Below are 21,730 nucleotides of genomic sequence, written 5' to 3'. Positions count from 1 at the left end.
AGTGTGGTTTTATGGAAGAAATAGTTGTTTACTAAAGACCTTATATAATGAGTAACTCAGGGAATTTAAAATATACTTAAAATTCTTAACTTCAAGGAAAAAACTTTAATTACTCAAAGCACTTAATGACTTCAATATATAAAGTTTCCCGCCCCCCCCCATTCTTTTTCTTAAAAATGTTATTTTCAGGCATAGCTTTTTAAAAACGTATTACAGAAATTTTCAGACAAGTAATTTGGGAATATATCTATTACTCAATATTTCGCCAATCTGGTGTCATTATATTGAGGACATTTTAAAGCACAGAAACCTAGACATCATTTCTTTCATGTGTTGCTGTTTATGTGCCCAGTATATCTCTAAGCGCCATATTCTTAAGTGTTAATGCTGTTGTTGCCCTCTATTCTTCTCAACCCCGTGGACTGCAGCCCGTCAGGCTCCTCTGTCCATGAGATTCTCCAGGCAAGAATCCTGGAGTGGGTTGCATTTCCTACTCCAGGGGATCTTCCTGACCCAGGGATTGAACCCATCTCTCTTGTGTTTCCTGCATTGGCAGGCAGATTCTTCATTACTCTGCCACCTGGGAAGCCCTTAAGTATTGACAACTTTAGTTAAAGCGATAAACTTAACTAGAACACATATGCCTATCTTGATAAACAAAATAAGCATCTTTTGCCTCCACTGCTCTATGTAAGCATTTCCTTGGTATATATTTATTGCACTGAAGTAAGTTTAAAGGAAAAACTGAAACTTGTCTATGAATTTATGTAATAATGGAGTAATGCTTTTTATTTTATTATTTAAATTCAAAATAAACCATAATAACCACAAAACTTTAGAATGGGATTGCTTCCAGACAGGGTGTGATTTGGGAGGAAAGAATGTGATGGAGTCTTCCTGCTTGCCTTTTACTTGTACCTTTCACTGTTGTCCTCAGTTCCTATTCAAAAATAAGACAAAAGTGCATTTAAAAAACAAAAACCCAAAGTAGTTTCTAAAATAATAGCTTTTGTAAATGTGCCTCTCTGGAAATTGTAACATAGCATGGATCACAGTGTGTTTTGCTTGCTTCTTCATCTACAGCTTTTCATCAAAAGACTACTCTTTAAACTGTTGTGGTTCTCAAAATATGTAAGATCAGTTATCATTTTGTGCTTTAAATCAAGCCAAAAGATTACTTTTAAAATAATTTCTGGTGTCGGATGTAGTTTTCAAATGTAAAATGAAGCTTTGTGGGGACAGTTCTTGTTTTGAGTAAGCAGTCTGTAACTTTACTATGTATTTGGAACATATGATAAATGTAGTAGGGGGTTTAAATTTTTGTAATCTTTAACATAATTGGAGTAAATTTAAGTTTCACTACCAAACAATTTTGACAGTGCCTAAATTTGCTTACTATTTTAGTGAAAGAGATTCTCAGAATATTTCTTTATTCCTTCCAAAGTGTTTTTATATTTGTTGGTTACTTAAACTTTCTCCAGGAGGGAGATGCACTTGGAAAGAGAGACTTGTAGCCTTTAAAAAGAGCTAACAGAAATGGAGGATCCGTGTGTGCCGCCCAGTCCATACATGAGTATTAACCTCAAAAGAATGTTGCAAAGTCAGCCTTCTTGAGACTGTTCACTTCAGATGACAAGTTAGTTCACAAATTTCCAAATGAAAATTGATTCCAGCCTTTACACTTGCTAGGATTAAAACATTGTTTCTCCAGTCACTTTCCAAATATAGAGTCTTAATGTCACTGGAGGGGTTAATAACTGGTAAACAAAGATGGTGCAGTAATGTTGCAAGGAAGTAGAAACCAGATTTCTTTTTGTAAGACTTCTCAGGATGTTTTCTGTGTTAATGTGTTGTTGATGTATTGTGACTCATTCAGAGGAGAGTCTATTTTCTCCTCTAATTTTCTTTTCCCTTAACCTCTTTCTCTAATAAAGTAGATAATGCTTTTGATCTCTGTCCTCTAGAGAAATATGACAAGTCATTACATTGTTTTCTCATGCTATAACTGCTTCTACTTTGGAATGCTATCCGAGTTGCCAATGTTTGAAGTGAAGTGAAGTCACTCAGTCGTGTCCAACTCTTTGCAACCCCATGAACTGTAGCCTACCAGGCTCCTCCATCCCTGGGATTCTCCAGGCAGGAATACTGGAGTGGGTTGCCCTTTCCTTCTCCAGAAGATCTTCCCAACCCAGGGATTGAACCTGGGTCTCCCGTATTGCAGGCAGACGCTTTACCATCTGAGCCACCAGGGTAATTTGTAATTGTTAAATGAAAGAGTATTGTATTATGAGAACTGTTTTCAAAAGAGTATATATTTAGTTTTCTTGGTTAGACACCTTGGGCTTCAGTGTTTTCATATATCTTCCCCTCTTCTGAAAAAGAATTTGCAGTGATGTGTTAGGATACAGAGTATTTTTTTTTAAATGTGATATAAATTAAGACTTGATAAAAATATAGGAAATGTTTGATAGTCTGGCAATTAAATTAATATTGGGATAACAATCATGGGCTTTGGGCAGGAGGAATCTTGAATTGTACACTCATAATTTCAAAGGAAAGGAAGTCATAAATTTCTCAGGGAAATCCAGTTTTTCTCCTCATTGAGTTTGAGAGTTATTACTCCAACCATAGAGAGAACATGGAGTGCTCCCATGGAGGAGATCTTCCACTTTATAACTCATGTGTTTGACTCCAGCCACAAGTATACATATATTCCCTCCCTCTGAGCCTTGCTCCAGAAGATTCTTAACACGATCTCAGGGTCACCTGCTGACTGAGTCTCAGCAGCAGTGTGTGCATAAATGTGATGCTCTAGCAGTCTTTTGAAAATAAACTTTGGGGAGAACCCCCCAACCATGCTGTTTTCTTTTTCTCTTCATTTCTTCTCACCTCCCCTCAGATCTTTTCTGGTTCAGGCAGCGCCAACAGGGTTTCTTAGCAGTTCAAGGGCAGTCTCCTTGTTAGTTCGTACAGTCTGTCCATACCCTGTAGGAACTCCGTGTTCAGTGTTGGGTTGACTCATTCATTTGGACCCTAACCCTTGGGTTCCTTTGTGGTTCTATCAGTTTTTGAATCTTTGCAGCTTTTGAGTTCTGGTTACATTATCCCTGGTGGCTCAGATGGTAAAGCGTCTGCCTGCAATGCGGGAGACCTGGGTTCGATCCCTGGGTTGGGAAGATCTCCTGGAGAAGAAAACGGCAACCCCCTCCAGTACTCTTGCCTGGAAAATCCCATGGACGGAGGAGCCGGGTAGGCTACAGTCCACAGGGTCGCAAAGAGTCGGATACGACTGAGCAACTTCACTTCACTACATTATTGGTACTATGTCCATCTGAGACTTTTTTTTTTTTTTTGCAGAGTGTTGGGATCTTAAGTTTGCCAACCAAGGGATTGATCCCATACCCCCCTGCAATGGGAACAGAGTCTTAACCACTGAACCACTAGGGAAGTGCTTCTAACAATTTAATTTTAGAGTAACCGCTAGAAGAACTATGGTGTCCATTAGTAGCAACTCCAGTTCACTTCCCTTCTACCCACTTTGCTTGCCCCTTCCTCATCCCTAAATAACTCTGAACCTATTTTCTGTTTCTATGGATTTGCCTGTTCAGATGTTTCATATAAACAGAATAACGCTATTTGTGGTCTTTCATGACTAGTTTCTTTGATTTAGCTTGTTTTTGAGATGCATTCATGTGGTAATGTGGATCAACAGTTTTCATTCCTTTTTATGGTTAAACAGTATTCCATTGTAGGAGTATACAACATTAGTTTATCATCAGTTGTCAGACACTTGGGCTTGTCTATTCTCTCTATCAATAATGCTGTATACATCTGCATTCAAGTTGTTGTGTGGACCTAGATTTTCAGCTTTCTTTAGTTAGGTATGTACATAGGGGTAGAATTGCTGGGTCATACAGTAACTTTATGTTTAACTTTTCAGAAACAGCCAAACTATTTTCCAAAGGGGCTTTACCATCTTAACATTCTCGTTAACAGTGTTCTGGCATTTTTCCTTTCTTTACACCCTTTTCAGCTCTTTTAACTATTTTCATGGGTGTGGATTTGCTGTCTCATTACGGTTTAGATTTACATTTCTTTAACTATTGATTTTGAGTAACTTTATATGTGCTTACTAGCCATTCACCTGTTTTCTTTGGAGAAAAGTTTATTGAAGTCCTTTGCACATTTTTTAACTGAGCAATTTTTCTTAACTGTTTTTTAGTTGTAAAGTTTCTGTATATATTCTAAGTAGGACATCTTATATGACTTACAAATATTTTCTCCCAGTCTGTGGGTTGTCTTTTCATTTTCTTGATGATGCCCTTTAAAGCACAAAAATTTTTAAGTTTTGGTGGGTTTTGTTTTTGGCCATACCACATAGTAAAATCATGGATTCCTAACCGTTGGATCACCAGAAGAAAAAAGTCAAAGTAGAAAGTGTTAATTGCTCAGTCATGTCTGACTCTTTGCAACCCGTTGGTATGTCCATGGAATTCTCCAGGCCAGAATACTGGAGCAGGTAGCCTTTCCCTTCTCCAGGGGATCTTCCCAGCCCAGGGATCGAACCGAGGTCTCCTGCATTGCAGGCAGATTCTTTATCATCTGAGCCACCAGGGACTAACTCACCAAAAGTTGTAAATTTTGATGCAGTTCAACTTATCTCTTTCTCCTTTTCTCACTTATACTTTTGTCATATAGAATGCAAGGTCATGAAAATGTATTACTACATATTCTTATAAGAGTTTTGTAGTGTTAGCTCTTGTACTTAGGTGTATTATCCATCTTGAATTAGTTTTTTATACAGAGTAAGGTAGAAGTCTCAGTTCATCCTTTTGTATGTGGACATTTCACCGTTCAGCACCATTTACTGAAAAGAGTTATTTTCTCATCAAATTGTCTTGGAACTCTTGTCAAAAATCAGTTGACCAGGGACTTCTGTGAGTCCGGTCGTTGACTCCACGCTTTCATTGCTGAGGGCCTTGTGTTCAATCCCTGGTCTGGGAACTGGGATCCCATGGGCTAACAAACAAGCAAGTAAATTGACCATAAATGTAAGTTTATTTCTGGCCTCTCAAATTCGATCCCATTGATCTTTGCCTACCGTTATGGAAGTACCACACCAAAATTACTGTAATTTTATAGTAAAGTTTTTAGGGAATTCAAAATACTTTGCTCTTTTTCAAGAAAGTTTGGATGTTCTTGGTCTTTGGTAATTCCATATATGTTTTAGCTTCAGTTCTGTTGATGTCTGGCGGGGTGGGGAGACAGAATATCATAGCTATTGCATCAAATCTGTACAATTTTAGAGTATTGCCGTATTAACAAAATTAAATTGTCTGTTTATGAACATAGACTGTCTTTCCATTTATTTAGATGACTTGTATTTTTTAATAGTGTTTCATAGTTTTTAGTGTGTAAGTCTTGCTGTTCCTTTGCCACTTTTTTTGTAATATTTTGTTCTTTTAATGCTATTAGGAATGCTTTCCTTGTTTCATTTTTGGGTTGTTCACTGTAGTGTATGTATGTATGTGAAAGTCGATCAGTCGTGTCTGACTCTTCGCGACCCCATAGACTGTATATGTAGTCCACGGAATTCTCCAGGCCAGAATACTGGAGTGGGTAGCCTTTCCTTTCTCCAGGGCAACCCAGGGATTGAACCTAGGTCTCCCATACTGCAGGTGGATTCTTTACCAGCTGAACCACAAGGGAAGTCCTATTGTAGTATACAGAAATGTAATTGATTTATTTTGTACATTGATCTTATATTTGTAACCTTGCTGCTTTAAATGAATGCTGCCTGTATTGGGGGAAGCATTGAGCTAGGAGTTAAGTAGTTCTTTGGTTTTGTGAAGAGCTAACTGGTTGTGTGACCTTCGGGAAATTATTTAACTCTTAGTTTCCGTTTCTACCTCTGTGAAAACAAAAAGGTGTGGCTGAATGATGGCTAAAGTCCCTCTCAGCCCTAAAGATCAGCATTCCGTCTCTGCTCACAGTTACACATAGATTGACTTTTGGTCTCTAAACAGACTCTCCTTGCAGAGAATTGTAAAAATCTCTCCAAGTAACTCAAATATGCAGATGAATTGACAATAACTGTTTTAGAGACTTAGATTATGGGCAGCTTGATGTCAAGTAATGTTTTCAGGCTTCCATATTTTAGATATGATGAAATGGAAGAATGGTGATGGAAATAGCAAGAGTGAGAATAATAACAGAACAACAAATTACTGCGTTTTATGGTTTGTGGAGTATTTCGATACATTACATCATTGATGCTGAAGGACAATTCTGTGAAACTAGGAAGTGTTTTCATTCCTGTTTAAGACATGATAAAATTGGAGTTCAGAGAAATTAAGTGACTTGTTCAAGGTTACTGTGCTAACAAAATGGAGGCTAGGATTGGATTCACCATCTGGTATCATTCCTGTTAAGCCATCAGTTAGGATTATGTAGGGTAGATAATCTCAAAGATTTTTAGTCCCTTTCATTATGTTTACTTGTCTTTGAAGTGGGATAATTACCTACTTAGAATGATTTGTGTTAATAATCTAAAGCTGTGAATCTTTATTGCTCTTTTAAGCTAATGACTTTTTAAAAAATCCCTATGCATATATGAGTATCAAGCAACTAATTGTGAAAAACAGATTGGTATGGGACATGGTGAAACTAATTTCATAATATGGTAATCACTTGAGTTACTACATAAAGAATGATTAGTTATTCATGTGGCTTGTGTTTCTTGGAGGTAATTGTTGCAGATACACTAAAAGGACCCACCATCAGTTCCCCCTCATGTTAATAGTGGTCAGTGTAATTTGTTATGCATCCCTTCTAGTTTACTTGGCCCCTCCCCCAATACACACTTTCTTTTTCAGTTTGGTTGGAAGAATGACTCATGGGTGCTATAGTACTTTGCTCATATTGTTCTGTACTTAACTGTTGTGTATTTGCTTGTATACAGGGAGAGAACAGTGTGTTCTTGGGAGCAATCATTTGGTATACTTCTGGTCTCTGGCTATGGTTCTGTTACTCTTTTGTGTTCATGACTTTCCTTGCCTTAGTATTCCTGGTAACTAGCTAGTTAATCATCAATGAGCTGGGCTTTGGAAGTGGTGCTGTGGTTGAGTGGCTGCATAAGTTTCCTTCTCTCCTTCCTTCACTTAAGAATCTCGGACAGAACCGGATCTCTGGGGACACCCTGCATCTAACTCCGCATTAACCCTTCCTTCTGTCTTTCCAACTTGGGGCTTTTGTAGAAACGGGGGACAGAATAGCTTGTGGTGTACTTACCTGCCTTGGGAGAGAGAACTGAGAATTCTAAGAAAGGTCACCTTGAGAAAGTGTTTCTTTAAGTAACTGTTGTTTTTAGAGTAAATATTAGACATTGTCTGTTTCTATTGGTTCATTGTGCTTTCTCTCCCTTTAGCCCCCCAGGTTCGCCCAATAGTCTTGGCTACTTCCCTACAGCTGCTAATCTTAGCGGTGTCCCTCCACAGCCTGGCACGGTGGTCAGAATGCAGGGCCTGGCCTACAATACTGGAGTTAAGGAAATTCTTAACTTCTTCCAAGGTTACCAGGTCAGTACCTTGAAGAAGAAAAATACTAAGCACCCTTATTACTTAAGCTGATGTGCCTAAAGAATGCAGCCAGGAATATTCTCTGAAACTCATGTGTGTACAAGTGCTTTTAAATAGATTTGCTTTATGAAGAACCAGAGTCAGGGGGGACTCATTATCTGAGTGCTTATTTCAAACTCATCCCTTTGGAAGGATTAGGGCTCTTCCATGGTATTTTAATTACTTCCACTTAATCTTAGGTGCTTTTCTTTTTCTCTCTTTCAGTTGGGCTACTTTGAGAAAGCTCTTTATGCACACAGTGGTGTGGGTCTTTCCATCTAGAATAAGATTGGCTAAGAAGGAATTTTCTTCAAAGTCAAATTGTTGACTAATGAAAAAATAAGAGACTTTGAATATTTAAAAAGTAGTCTGAGTCCTTTCTGCCTGGTATGGAAGAAACAGGTTGACTCAATGAATCTTTAGATGGTAACTCTTTTGAAAAGAGCTGTAGGAAGTGTTTCTTTTATGATAACTCTAATGAAACTGATTTTTACTCTTTTCCATTTTTTGAACGCTACCTGTGTCCATCAGTTGTTCTTTGATTTTTGGTAAGAGCTCGTTAAAAGCAAGCAAAGTCTTCTCATTCTCATCTCACCTGAGAGGATACTTTTCCTTCCTTAAATCATATGGTTAGACCCAAACTCCTTCTTCCCTACAATGTCTAAAAATCAGTATCTTGCAGTCTTTTACTTGCACTAAAAGCAAAAATGGTCTTTCCTCTTGGAGCTGAGCCTTGCTTGAGTCATTAGAGTTGAGAATCATTTGTAGGGCTAATCATCAAGTCCTAAAGCATTAACCATTCAAAACGATAAGGGTTTTGCCTGCAGGCGCAGTTGCACTCGCACTCTTAGAGTAGGTTTACAAGGTTGGTGTCCATGAACCATGGAGTCTCAAAGAGCTGGACATAACTTGGCGACTAAACAACAACAAATCCATAAATCGTGGAGGATTGTGGAGCTCAGCTAAAGCAATGTCAGTGGGGATGCCCCAACCTACCAACTTACCATCATGGGATATTTTTTGACAATTGAAGAAAATCTATGTCTGATAGTGAAAAACTGAATGAAATTGGACGAAAGTTATGTTTTGTTACTGCTTGGCTTAGCACATTCTTTGCAGACATAGCTATTTTTCAGAGATCAGCAGATACTTTGCTTCTTCCCTACCTGTTGGAATCCTTTGGAATGGTAAAAAGTTACTTCCCAAACTTCATATCTGATTCACTAGATTACGAAGAGAGAATTTTACCAATGGCTATTGAAAAGATAAAATCACATGGAGAATACATTTGAGTTTTGTGTTTTCTCCCATGATTTTCCAGTTGTTTTGAATAATTAATTTTTATTACATTCAAACTGAATGGCGTTAAGTGGTCATACATACAAACTGTATGAGAGTAAACAAAACTGCTCTTCTAATGGGTATTTATCAAACCACAAACACATAATAACGGTTACTTCTAGATTTATGGCTAAAAGATTTACAGGCTTCAAAATTAAGATAAACTACTACAGATTGACGTTATTTTATCTTCTAGTAGCCTCTAGGGAATTATTCAGTGTTGGAGCAGACCTAGTATAATCAGAAGCAAAAAGATTCTGCAAAACTATTTCGTCTCAATGCATTTGCCTTCATTTCTGAAGTGCTTGGAATTTATGAACTGGATAGATAAATCAGGATTACATGGGAACCTCAGTTATCTAATTCAGCATATCAGATTATTCTTGAATAGTTTTAAGGTAGTTAAAATGCATACATTCAAAATCTTTTGTATATAACCTAGTTGCATGTCACTCTTACATAAAAGTTTATATTTTCTGCTGTCTTCAAGAGTCCTTTCCTTCTTATTTCTTTTTGCCTGTTCTCAGTTGTTTTAGTAATGGCCACTAACCATGAAGCTCTAGATTCTTTTAGATATGGCTTTGTCACAAGATAAAAAAATCAGTGGATGACTTTTTCTTTTTAATTGTTCTGAAGTGTAATCTTTATGTCTGTCTTTATATATGGGGCCTTTATTGCTGTTACTTATTTATTGGGAGGTTTTCATTTGATTTCTGGGTTATTTAAAATTTATCCTACATAATTACATAATTTATTTATGTAGGTAATAATACCAAATCCTTGGTAATAATTGTTTGAGTGAATGAAATCTCTGTATGGTTTCTGATTCTTTTAAAACTTACACACACATATATAATAATGGCATATGTCATTTTTATAAATGTTACTTTTAATTTTTAGATGTATGGTTCCTCAGCAAAATTCTTTCTATAAAACTACTCCCACTTAATTTTTCCTTATTTGATTTGGGGTTGAAGGAGCTGGAAGGGGCTGATTTACAAAAAGAGAAGAATTGTGATACTAAAGCAAGATGCAGTATATAGGCTCTGCTGTCAAATCTGCACTTTTGTAAATTAACCTGAGTGAGGCCCATTTCGATAAATGAAATTAATAGAATGAGAATTGAATTTATGAAGGCAAACTAAAAATATTTAGTGATGAGGATGTCATTCTGGTCGTGGAAGTAAATCTTTGTCTTTATTTTGGTGGATGGACCTCTTATTCTGAAATGGGCTCTTAGGTATCCTTATATTAGTCCTTTCACTTTTTCATTTGCTCTTTGCATTAACCTTTGCTGTCAGTGGCTTTGCATTTTCAATAGTGCTAATTTTTTTTTCTCCTCCAAGTACTGACTTTAATCATTATCTCTTTGGGTCACTCACTGCTTTTAACTTGCTGCAGTGCTGAGAGAACTAGATTGATATTACAAATATAGCTAATGCTTGTGGTGTCATGGAAACTGTATTGTTAAGATCTGAATTGTTGGGTAATGTTGTGGTACACTGTTCTTTTTCTATCTGCATGTTCATCTAACTTCCCGCTTAGAAGAGATTTTTATGGTATTTAGACATGTTAAGTAAGAAACAGTTGAAGATTCACAGTTACATATATGGCTTGTATCAGCGTTGTTTCCTATGGTTTTAACGTCCTGTATATAATTCAGCTGGTAGAACTATTCAGTTGAAATACTAACCATCTGTAGTGATCGTTTGTCCACCTTTTGATCCTGTTTGTTTTAACTTGCATTTTTAGTATGCAACCGAGGATGGACTTGTACACACAAGTGACCAGGCCAGGACTCTATCCAAAGAATGGGTTTGTATTTAAGGGCCCCAGCAGTTAGATCATCCTCAGAAAAGAAGGTAAGGCTCCATGCTGTGGAAGTTAAATTATATAAAGGGCCTAACAAAGAGAGATCAAGAATCTCGATGTTTTTTAAGTCAGGTTGGACTTCTCTTCCTTTTATGTGATATAAGAAATGACAGAAATCTTGGAAGGAATGGAGACTGAAATTAAGATTGTCATCTTAGTATCTAAGTGATATATATGGAAGCAGTTGTATGTTATTTTGGCGTAAGGGAAAACTTCCATTTGGAAATTATTTTAAAGTATACAGTTAAATGATATTTAGGGTATTTGCAATATTGTGTGACCACTATTTCTGTCTAGTTCCAAAACATTTTTATCAACTCTGAAAGAAAATCCCATACCCATTAAGCAATAGCTCCCAGTTTTCCCTCCCAGTAGACACAGGCAACCAATCTACTTCATTTCACATGTTTTTGAGGTTTATCCATGTTATAGTATGTGTTAGTACTTCATTCCTTTTTTTGTGACTGATTAATATTCCATTGTATCAAGTCAGAATTAATTCTGGCTCGATGGACATGAGTTTGAGTGAACTCTAGGAGTTGGTGATGGACAGGGAAGCCTGGCGTGCTGCAGTCCATGAGGTCACAAAAAGTCAGACACGACTGAGTGACTGAAATGAATATTCCATTGTATGGCTTTATGAGATTTCCCCCCCCCCCCCTTATATCTACTGATGGGCTTATGGGCTGTTTCCACCTTCTGGGTATTGTAAATAGTGCTAATATGAATAATTATGTACAAATATTTGAATATTTTAAATTATTTTGGGTGTATATTTAGGAATAGAAATACTGAGTCATATGATAACTATTAAGTTGGTTATACTTTTTTCCTAGTTTCTCTTTTCTAAAGTTGTGATAAAATAATATAGAACATAATATGATTTTAATCATTTTTAAGTTCATGGCATTAAGGACATCCACATTGTTTACAAAGTCTAGCTCCTGAACTTTTTACCTTCTCATGCTGAAACTCTAAATAACATTAAACATAATCTCCTATCCCTCTTTCCCTAGCCCCCTGGAAACCATTATTCTCTTATGTTTCTGTGCATTTGACTATTGTAGCTACCTTATAAATGGAAAAACACAGTATTTGTTCTTTCATGGCTGACTTATTTCACGTAGCCTAATGTTTAAAGTTCATCTGCATATACTTTTAAATATGCCTCATTCCAAAATGATTGTAAGGTTTTTGTTGCATGTCTTCCTCCTCTTCTAAAACTAAACCTAGAGGAAAAGGATTCTGATAGCTTTTTGAATAATTTTTTCTCCCTACTAATTCAGTTCAGCTCAGTCGTGTCCAGCTCTTTGCGACCCCATGAATCGCAGCATGCCAGGCCTCCCTGTCCATCACCAACTCCCGGAGTTCACTCAGACTCAAGTGCATTGAGTCGGTGATGCCATTCAGCCATCTCATCCTCTGTTGTCCCCTTCTCCTCCTGCCCCCGATCCCTCCCAGCATCAGGATCTTTTCCAATGAGTCAACTCTTCTCATCAGGTGGCCAAAGTATTGGAGTTTCAGCTTCAGCATCAGTCCTTTCAATGAACACCCAGGACTGATCTCCTTTAGAATGGACTGGTTGGATCTCCTTGCAGTCCATGGGACTCTCAAGAGTCTTCTCCAACACCACAGTTCAAAAGCATCAATTCTTCGGCACTCAGCTTTCTTCACAGTCCAGCTCTCACATCCATACATGGCCACAGGGAAAACCATAGCCTTGACTAGATGGACCTTTGTTGGCAAAGTAATGTCTCTGCTTTTGACTGTGCTATCTAGGTTGGTCATAATTTTCCTTCCAAGGAATAAGCATCTTTTAATTTCATGGCTGCAGTCACCATCTGCAGTGATTTTGGAGCCCAAAAAAATAAAATCTGACACTGTTTCCTCATCTGTTTCCCATGATGTGATGGGACCAGATGCCATGATCTTCGTTTTCTGAATGTTGAGCTTTAAGCCAACTTTTTTACTCTCCTCTTTCACTTTCATCAAGAGGCTTTTTAGCTCCTCTTCACTTTCTGCCATAAGGGAGGTTATTGATATTTCTCCTGGCAATCTTGATTCCAGCTTGTACTTCTTCCAGCCCAGCGTTTATCATGATGTACTCTGCATATAAGTTAAATTAACCCTCCCTTAAAAAATATTAACATTGTGGGTGAATCTCTCTTTTGAGAGCTAATTATAAGGAAGGACATGGTCAGGAATTGGTGTGGCTTATTTCTTTTTTTTTTTTTTTAATTGGGTTGCTGAAATTGGTTTGTTGGCATGTCATTTTCAAATTTCTTGGTAACCATTTTCATGGCCAAGGACTATGTGGGCTTCAATCACATGGATTCTAAATTAGAAAAAAATGTTGTCATTGCAATGTTGTGTTTGAGAAAATGACAGTTGGGGGTCTTAGTCTATCATTCTGAAGTTGTAGAAGCCCCAGTTCTGGATTGGAAGTGTTGATTCTCTGCCATTTTCAGTGAGGTTTCAAGATGCTATCAAAGGGCCCACATCCATGGAGAATTTTCTAGTCCACAGACCAGTCCACTGTGCATTTTCTAGCACGTGGTGATGAGAGCACGTCAGGTGTTCTTTGCTCATCTCCCTGATGCTGCCTATAAACTTGACAAGCATACTGTGCACAAAATACGTGTTTTGAATAAGAAATGACTAGAACTGGGGAATTCTCTGGTCGTCTAATGGTTAGGACTTGGCACTTGCAGTGCCAGGACCCGAGTTTGATCCCTGATCAGGGAGCTAGATCCCAGAAGCCTCACGACCAGAAAAAAACTGACTAGAAGTGCGACATTTTGAAATATCCTAAATTGACTATGACTGTTACTCAGTACCGCTAACTCTGTCCTAACATTTGTATGTTTGGGGTCATGGTAGGATAATAAACCAGGTCCTTTGTTAAAATCCAGGCTTTTGCATTTAACATCAGATTAATCTGCCTTTGTATTGAGGATTTTTAAAAACTCACATGGAGTACTGTATGAAATACTTGGCATAAGTTATCTCATTTAATTATATCAACAACCTTGGGACGTAAGGATCATAAAAGTATTTGTGCTCCTTGTAAAGAATTTGGAACATATAGACAGTTACAAGGAAATCAGTAATCATCCCACCATCTAGAAATAGCTACAGTGAATGATTTTCTTCGAGTTCTTTTTTTATATGCCCTCTAGGAATTTTGAACCTGTTTCTTTCCCTGTAACCTTTTGCTGTGACTGTATATTTGCATATTTTCCTCCTCATCCACATGCATATTAAATTCATTACATTCGTCATCTTTGACACCAATAGAGTGGAATGTGTTCTGAGAGCACTTTTATATCTGCAGTCTCATTGGAGTTTCAGCACAGCCCTGTGAGGCCTCAGGACATGTACCTTGGCTCCATTTGTCAGAGGAGATGAAATCCAGAGGGATTAGACAATTTTTACAAGTCATACAACTAGTGACCGAGCTGACCTAAGACCCATAGTTTCCAGCTTCAGTCTTGGTGCTTTTTCCTTTGGGCAAATGACAGCACAGCAGTAAGTGTTTGCGTTGAACTAATAGTGACCTAGAATGTCTACATCCTGATTCCTGGAACCCGTGTCTTTTGCCTTACCTACCAAAAGGTATAAATTAAGGATCTCGAGAGAAGGAGTTTATTTTGGATTACCTGGGTGGACCCTCAGCGGGAGTATAAGAAAAAGAAAGAGAGGAGGTAGAGGTATAACTACCAGAGACTGCAATCAGGCAAGGAACACCTGCAGCCGCCAAAACTTGGAAGAGGCCAAAAGTTGATTTTTTTCCTGCACCCTACCCTCTGGAGGGTGTGCAGCCTGGCTGACACCTTCATTTCTGACCTCTGGCCTCCAGAATTGTTAAGAATAAATTTCCCCTTGTTTTAAGTCAGTTTGTAGTAATTTGTTACAGTAGCCACAGGAAACTAATATGTTGTGTAAAAATTCACTGAAAGAACAATGTCACTGCTCATTATAGAATCAGATAAAGGTAACCAAAGCCCATGGTGAGGTCTGGTAAAGTCACACTCTCTTGTCTTTTCCTGTAGCCTTGTCCCCTCAAAGGAGCCTATATTTGCAGAAAGTGAAAGTGAAGTCGCTCAGTCGTGTCCGACTCTTTGCGACCCCATGAGCTATAGCCTACCAGGCTCCTCTGTCCATGGGATTCTCCAGGCAAGAATACAGGAGTGGGTTGCCATTTCCTTCTCCAGGGGATCTTCCCGACCTAGGGATCAAACGCGGGTCTCCCGCATTGCAGGCAGACACTTTACCCTCTGAGCCACCAGGGAAGCCCAGACTGCCCCCTAAAAGATAATGCCTGCTTTTTTGGTCATAAGAAACCTCTAAGGACAGCTCACAGGCTATTAAAGCTGCCCAAGGGGCACTTCAGAGAAGAAGGTTGTGATGACTGGCTGGAAAAATGCCTCCTCACATGGCCAGAGTTATTGTCGCCTCAACTTTCACTGTGAGCTCCAAGCCTCATACTCTTAGGATCTCAAAGGGCAGGGTCAGCTCATAAATTTAAATTTGTCAACAAGTGCTTCCTAACTGTGTTTACAACTATATTTTGCATACATAAGGAGATGATAATTCTTTCGAGGGGACAGTTCCCTTTTCTGTAAAAATTGGGGAAAAAATAACTTCTACATACGTAACATTTTTGGGTGTTAAGAATCAGATGGATTAATGAGTATAAAGTTATACAAACTAAGGTTCTTTCTGTATAACAGTACCTATTTTGTTGCTATGATCACAATAATCCTTACAGGGGCAGACTACTCTCTACATTCCAGACTTATTCAGATTTTACCAGTGGTTTTGTTAATGTCCTTTTTCTATTCCAGAATCCAGTCTAAGATTTCACATTTAGTTGGTTTGTCTCCTTGGTGTCCTCTGGCCTGTGTTAGTGTCTCAGTCTTAGGTTGTTTTCTTGACCTTGACAATTCTGCTTTATACTGCTCTTGAAGACTTGTGGGCTGTCCTTTAGTTGGATTTGTTTACTTTTTTTCTTGTGGTTAGACTGGGGTAGTAGGTGTTAAGAAAGAGTATGTGGAAGTGAAAATCCCCTCTCATGAAGTTTCATGATATATATTATCTGTTGTGTTGTACCCAGGTGACCTCCCTGGTGGTATCAATTTTGATCTCTTGGTAAATGGCTTCATCCATTCAGGCTGTCTTAACACAATTCTGTGGACTTGGCTGGCTTATAAACGACAAGTATTTACTCTCTCACAGGGTTCTGAAAGCTGAAAAGTCCAAGATTAAGTGCGTCTAGTTTCCTTGTGTGTGTGTGTGTGTGAAAAGTTTTGTCTGTTTACAAGGTATTTTTGGAAGCTCTTGTAATACGTTAAGCCTGGTATTGTCACAGCACCTAAGTTTTATGGAAAACAACAACAACAAAAATCTCTCATTTGAATAGGTGTGTGTTTTCTCTTTTTTTGGCTGCACTGGGTCTTGATTGCTGTACTCGGGCTTTCTCTGGTTGCAGTGGTTAGAGGTTACTTTCCAGACTTCGAATTTCGGTGGCTTCCCTTGTGCTGAGCACAGGCTCCGTGTGCTCGGGCTTCAGCAGTGGCAGTGGCAGATCCAGCAGTAGGGGCTGGTGGGCGGTAGCTGTGGCACATGGGTTTAGTCGCCCTGTGGGATCTTCTGCAGCAGGGATCGAACCTGCGTCTCCTGCTTTAGCTGGTGAATTCTTAACCACGGGGCCTCCAGGAAGTCCTGAAGGGTATTTTTTTATTCTTGGTCTCTTAAGGATATAGTTTGGATTACTTTGTGGATTGAAAAAAAGTTTTCTTTTGGATCAGCATAGTGGCTGATATTTTAGTTTCTGGCCCCAAAATTCAAGATATCTTTTGAATAAAAAAGAGCAGCTTTGAAAATTGGACAAAACTTCTCTCTTCCTCCTCCAACTAGGATTATAAAAATGGGCCAGAATGACAAATAAATATTGATTCTTTTGACTTAACTGACAAACAGCCTTTCTTTGATTAAAGAATTTGAGTTACGGGTTTTATTTTATCTTAAAGGAAGAAGAAACTGTTCTTCTGTCCTAATAAAAGATCCCACCTATGAATTATACTTTTCAGAAAAGAGATGTCAAAATTACTGGGAGGAAATGAAATATTACAACTACAGACAGTCCCCTACATACGAACAAGTTCTGTTCCAAGAGTACTTTTTAAGTCCAGTTTGTTAGTAAGTCCAACAAACTTAGCCTAGATACACAACTAACACAATTAGCTATATAGTACAGTATTATAATAGGCTTATAATGCTTTTCACACAAATAATGCATAAAAAACAAACATGAGAAATAAAGAAAACATCTTCCATATTACATACAGTGCCTTGAAAAGTACCGTAGTACAGTAGGGCAGCGGGCACACAGGGGCTGGCGTGGAGTGAGCAGGCAAGGGCAGCTACTGACCAGAGGAGGGACGGGCGGCAATAGGAGACGCAGGGCAAGCTGCACCTTCCCTCGCACACCTGACGCTGATGGCACAGGATCTGGTTCTTTGCTGGCTTAGCTTCTGTCTACCCTCTTGAAAAAAACGATCCCGCGACGTCTGGGTAGTAGCTGATATTTCTCGTCATAAATGACACAGTAGTGCTGGGTCGCATTCTGAATGGCTGCTGCAAACTCCTTGAGCTGTTTTAAGTTCCCCTGCTGTGCCTCAAAGACTGACGGTGCCTCCTCAAATAAACAAAATCCCCTGCCATCTCCTGCGTCGTGAATCTCTTCAGTTCTCTGTTGACTTCTTCCCTCTTTTCTTTGTCCTTTCTCTGGGCTTCCAGTGCCATCAGGTCTCTAACATGCGTTTGCATCTTTGAAAGTTCGCACCTTGAAGGTTCGTATGTAGGGGACTTCCTGTAATCAGAGTTGCAGGCAGTTTTTTCTTTTTAAGGTGTGTAGGTTCATTCCAAAGGACATAACACCAGTTGGTGAAACCAGATATCTGAAAAGGATTCTTTGTAAATGTACATAGAACTTTTAATGACAGCTTAGTGCAAAATACAGCATTATATGTTTTGACACAGATCTTACTAGAAACGAAAGACAAATATGCAGTTGTACCTTAAAAATTGTCTTTGCATAAGAGTGTTGGCTCTTCTATAGCTATAGGGGAATATGAAACATTTTCTCCTCATCTGTCTGAGATTTTCTTTGTTGTTGTTGTTGTTGTTGACAGCTAGGAATCTACAGCTGCATTGCTAAATTCTAAAGTTGCATTGCTAAATTCTAAAACTCCATTGGATACCATGGGGATTAAAAGGCAGGTCTGAAAAGGTTAAGCTTTTAATTTTTTCAGAACTTGTCCACATTTTCGCAAAACATGAAGGTGTAATTTTCAGCATCTACAGTGATTTCCTACTGCAATACTAGTAGTCTGGGCTGACAATGAGGAAGGTGGAATTCATTGACTCTGATAACAGACAGGTCCATAGTTGACCAACTTGGCTGCATCCAATTCCTTACTCTCAGCCCAACTCTCTTTGTGCCATACTCACAGCAAATCCTGGCTTGCCACCGTTCCATTGCCAAGTCCAGAGGAAGCCAGGGCTTCAGCATCACTGGCCTCACTTTAAGTCCATCTCTGAAACCACTGTGGCCAAGGGCACACAGGACTCTAATGGGCTATGTCTGGGTCACTTGTTGGGCTCAGTGGTAAAGTTGCCTCTTTATGGCCTTGAGATTGGGGGCAGGGCAGTCATTTAAGGAAAATCAGGTGCTATTGCCAAAAGATAGACAAAATAGATATTGGACAGCAATAATAATGTCGGGTCATTGATAGAGATTTTCCTATCCAAATTTAGTATCCAAAGAGCAGGTTTCAATGCATAGTATTTTAAAGCTGAGTGCTAAATTATGGTCCCTTTGAAAACCACATTTAAAAATGAATTCTAACAAAGAAACGAAAGTTTCTCTATTCTTAAGAGTACCTGAATCTAAATCTGTATTCCAGTTTTGATTTTTTTTTTTTTTTTTTTTTTTTGCTATATGCTGATTCTTAGTTGTGGCCGATTCTTAGTTTGATTTTCATTGCAGTGTGCAAACTCCTAGTTGTGGCATGTGGGACCTGGTTCCCTGACCAGGGACCAAACCCGGGCCCCTCTGCATTGGGAGCACAGAGTCTTAGCCACTGGACTGCCACGGAAGTCCCAGAATCTACTTCTAAAGCAAATCTAGGATTAACCACAATTACAAATTGGCCATATGGACAGAACTAAACTCTGAAGAACTATATTTCTATCTTCATTTCTGTTTCTTATTTACATGTGAAAGTATACACATGCCTAGTTAGTTTTCATTTTAAAGATTGTGTGTGGGATATAAGTAAATAGCACAGAAGAACCAGTTTGCATTCACATTCTAGATCTTCCAATTACTGGCTTAATTGCTCTGTGCCTCAGGTTTCCCATCTGTAAAATGGGGGTGACATGGCAATATAATAGGGTGGTTGTCAGGATGAGATAGTCCACATAAAGGTGGTTTTTATAGATTGGCCACTGACATATAGAACTCTTTTGCTACAGTGTCATTATTTAGTGCTTTTTTTTTTCCTTTTGGCCGTACCGTGTGGCATGTGTGGTTAATTCTCCCACCAGCTATGAAACTTGTGCCCCCTACTTTGAAAGCATGGAGTCTTAACCACTGGACCACCAGAGAAGTCCCCTCTCAGTGCTTCTTACTGATACAAATATTCTTGTTTGAATTTTTTTGAAATTTCTTATATTAGAATTTAATATTAAATTTTTGTCTTAATGGCTTGATTTATTTAAAAAATGGTATTGAACCTCCGCTATCACTAAAATGCTTGGATAACTTGGGGACCCAGAATAAGGAATGGAGAGAATAGTCTCCTCACAAAAGATTTAAGTGGGGAGGTAAAAACACACATTATCCCATGCATGATAATATGGCTAGGGTATTGTGGAAATGCCAGTTATCACATAAACTTCACTTGTCAGCAGTGTATTCCCTGAGAATTTGCTGTGTAAATACCAATTATGTCTGTGTAAAATAAAAATTTGGGATCCTTTTAAGATTTTTAGACAATCTTTTTTACGGCGACGAAGAATTGTAAAATTGAGAGACTATAATTTTTTCCTTTGTTCTTTTTTTTTTCAGTGTTTGAAAGATGTATGGAGATCCTGAAACCTTCAGACATAAGGCAACTTCCAGCAACTTCAGGAGAAGTTTGTCTACACTCAGGCTGCAGTATTTTCAGCAAACATCACTGGACGGTGGGCAAATGCCCTATCTTTTGGTGGAATGAAAAATTTGAGCCAGTGAAGCCAAATTCTCATTGCAAGCAGCATGCTTTGCTCCTTGCTCACTGCAAACAGGCATTTAAAATGTGAATTTGAAATCGGGTGTCTCCATTACTACCAGCTAGTATGGCATCATAGGTGTTTCCTAAGTTTTAAGTCTTGGGGGAAAAGAATACTCCACTAACATCTGCCATCTCCACCAGGAACTCTTTTCTGGAAGCTCCATTTATGTGTGTTCCCACTCTTCTCCCCATCTTCTGCACAATCAGTTGCTCTTCTGAAGTAAAAATAAGGTCTTGGAGTACGTAAGTCCCAGACTTACAAAAAGAAATAAAGCTATTATTTTCCCAGTCTCTTGGCCATCACAATGTCTTATAGTTAAAAGCCACCAAAAAACTATTTTTAAAACACCTTGGAATAAGTGAGAAGAAATGGCACACCCATCACAAAACGTACAGTTTAATTAAAAGTTGCAGTTTTTTCTCAGTGGGTATCAGCTGTAAATAAAAACTAGGGGCCAAAATATAAAACCAAAAATGAAGCAGCTATGTGTAGTTATTAATTTCTAGTTTGAACTGTAACTGAATACTGTGGCTTCGTATGTATTATTTTATACTATACTTTTCCCATTATTGATGGTTCGGACTTTAATAAGAAATTTCATAGTTTTTAATATCACAAATGAGAATATTTGAACAGTGTATTCTAGAAAGCAATATACTAACTAAAGTGAATGCTTGTATATAATAAGATAGCCTTAATCCTTTTTCTCTAATGCCTTAACTGTCAAATAATTAAAACTTTTAAAAAGCCTAGGGTTATAGTCAGCATGCTAGACTGAGAGGTAAACACTGATGAGAACAGGTACTGATGCTGTCAGTGTTTAGCACTGTGTGTTTAGCTGTGTTTATGCTCCAGAAGTGCAATATTAGACACTAGCTAGATGGTACTGCTGCCTCGTGTAACTCCAAAGAGAAAAAAACAGAATTTGATTAACCGAGTGCACGTTCCTTTAAGTTACTCTTAATGTCCTTAGCTTGAATGCAATGCCATACAGATTCATGTGGCTGCTATTTTTATTTACTTTGCATTATTTTGATTAATACCTTAAATGGAAAGCCAAACATTCCCTCTTCACTGACCAGTAATGGCCCTTTAACTGCAGTAGGAAAAATAAGAAAAACCGTGTTGTGTGAAAATTGGTGATAACTGGCACTTAAGATCATAAAAATAGTTCTTTATACTTGGCTGCCTTAAGATGCTGTTTGCCCAGAGCTCTGAAAGACTTTAAGATAGGCAGTAATACTACAATACTACTGAATTTTTGTAGAATTGTTACATTTGATAATAAAACTTGCCTGTTTAATCTCAATGTTTGCATTCTGTTTTGTAATTGGAAGAGTTAAGGGTAATAGGTGAAGGGTGTGGTGGGTAAAGCCATCTTTTCCTGAGGTGGTAGGATATTTCCTTAAGTTACTGTGAGTATTTGTAGGTGTGCTCTGTTGTGTCTGACTCTTTGCGACCCCATGAACTGTAGCCCGCCAGGCTTCTCTGTCCGTGGAATTTTCCAGGCAAGAATACTGGATTGGGTTGCCATTTCCTTGTCCAGGGGATCCTCCTGA

At 38.4% G+C, this 21,730-nt stretch overlaps 1 protein-coding gene across 6 annotated transcripts in view; it reads left to right on the top strand.

Moving 5' to 3' along the window:
• ESRP1 (epithelial splicing regulatory protein 1) overlaps window positions 1-21,480 on the top strand; it is a 59,263-nt gene extending 37,783 nt beyond the window's left edge. For 3 of the 6 annotated variants that reach the window (XM_040261048.1, XM_040261047.1, XM_040261049.1), the window contains 3 exons: window positions 7,427-7,577; window positions 10,710-10,819; window positions 19,966-21,480. In XM_040261048.1, the coding sequence (XP_040116982.1) occupies window positions 7,427-7,577; window positions 10,710-10,784 (226 nt within the window). In that variant the 3' untranslated portion in view covers window positions 10,785-10,819; window positions 19,966-21,480. The remainder of the gene's footprint in view (window positions 1-7,426; window positions 7,578-10,709; window positions 10,820-19,965) is intronic. The other 3 variants (XM_040261051.1, XM_040261050.1, XM_040261052.1) reach the window with 2 other exon arrangements.
• The last annotated feature ends 250 nt before the right edge of the window (window positions 21,481-21,730 follow it).

This window comes from Oryx dammah, unplaced genomic scaffold (assembly GCF_014754425.2).
Source record: "Oryx dammah isolate SB20612 unplaced genomic scaffold, SCBI_Odam_1.1 HiC_scaffold_19, whole genome shotgun sequence".
In the NCBI taxonomy this organism is placed as follows: domain Eukaryota; kingdom Metazoa; phylum Chordata; class Mammalia; order Artiodactyla; family Bovidae; genus Oryx; species Oryx dammah.
The sequence above is the reverse complement of the archived record's forward strand: the minus strand, read 5'-3'. Positions and strand labels throughout refer to the sequence as shown.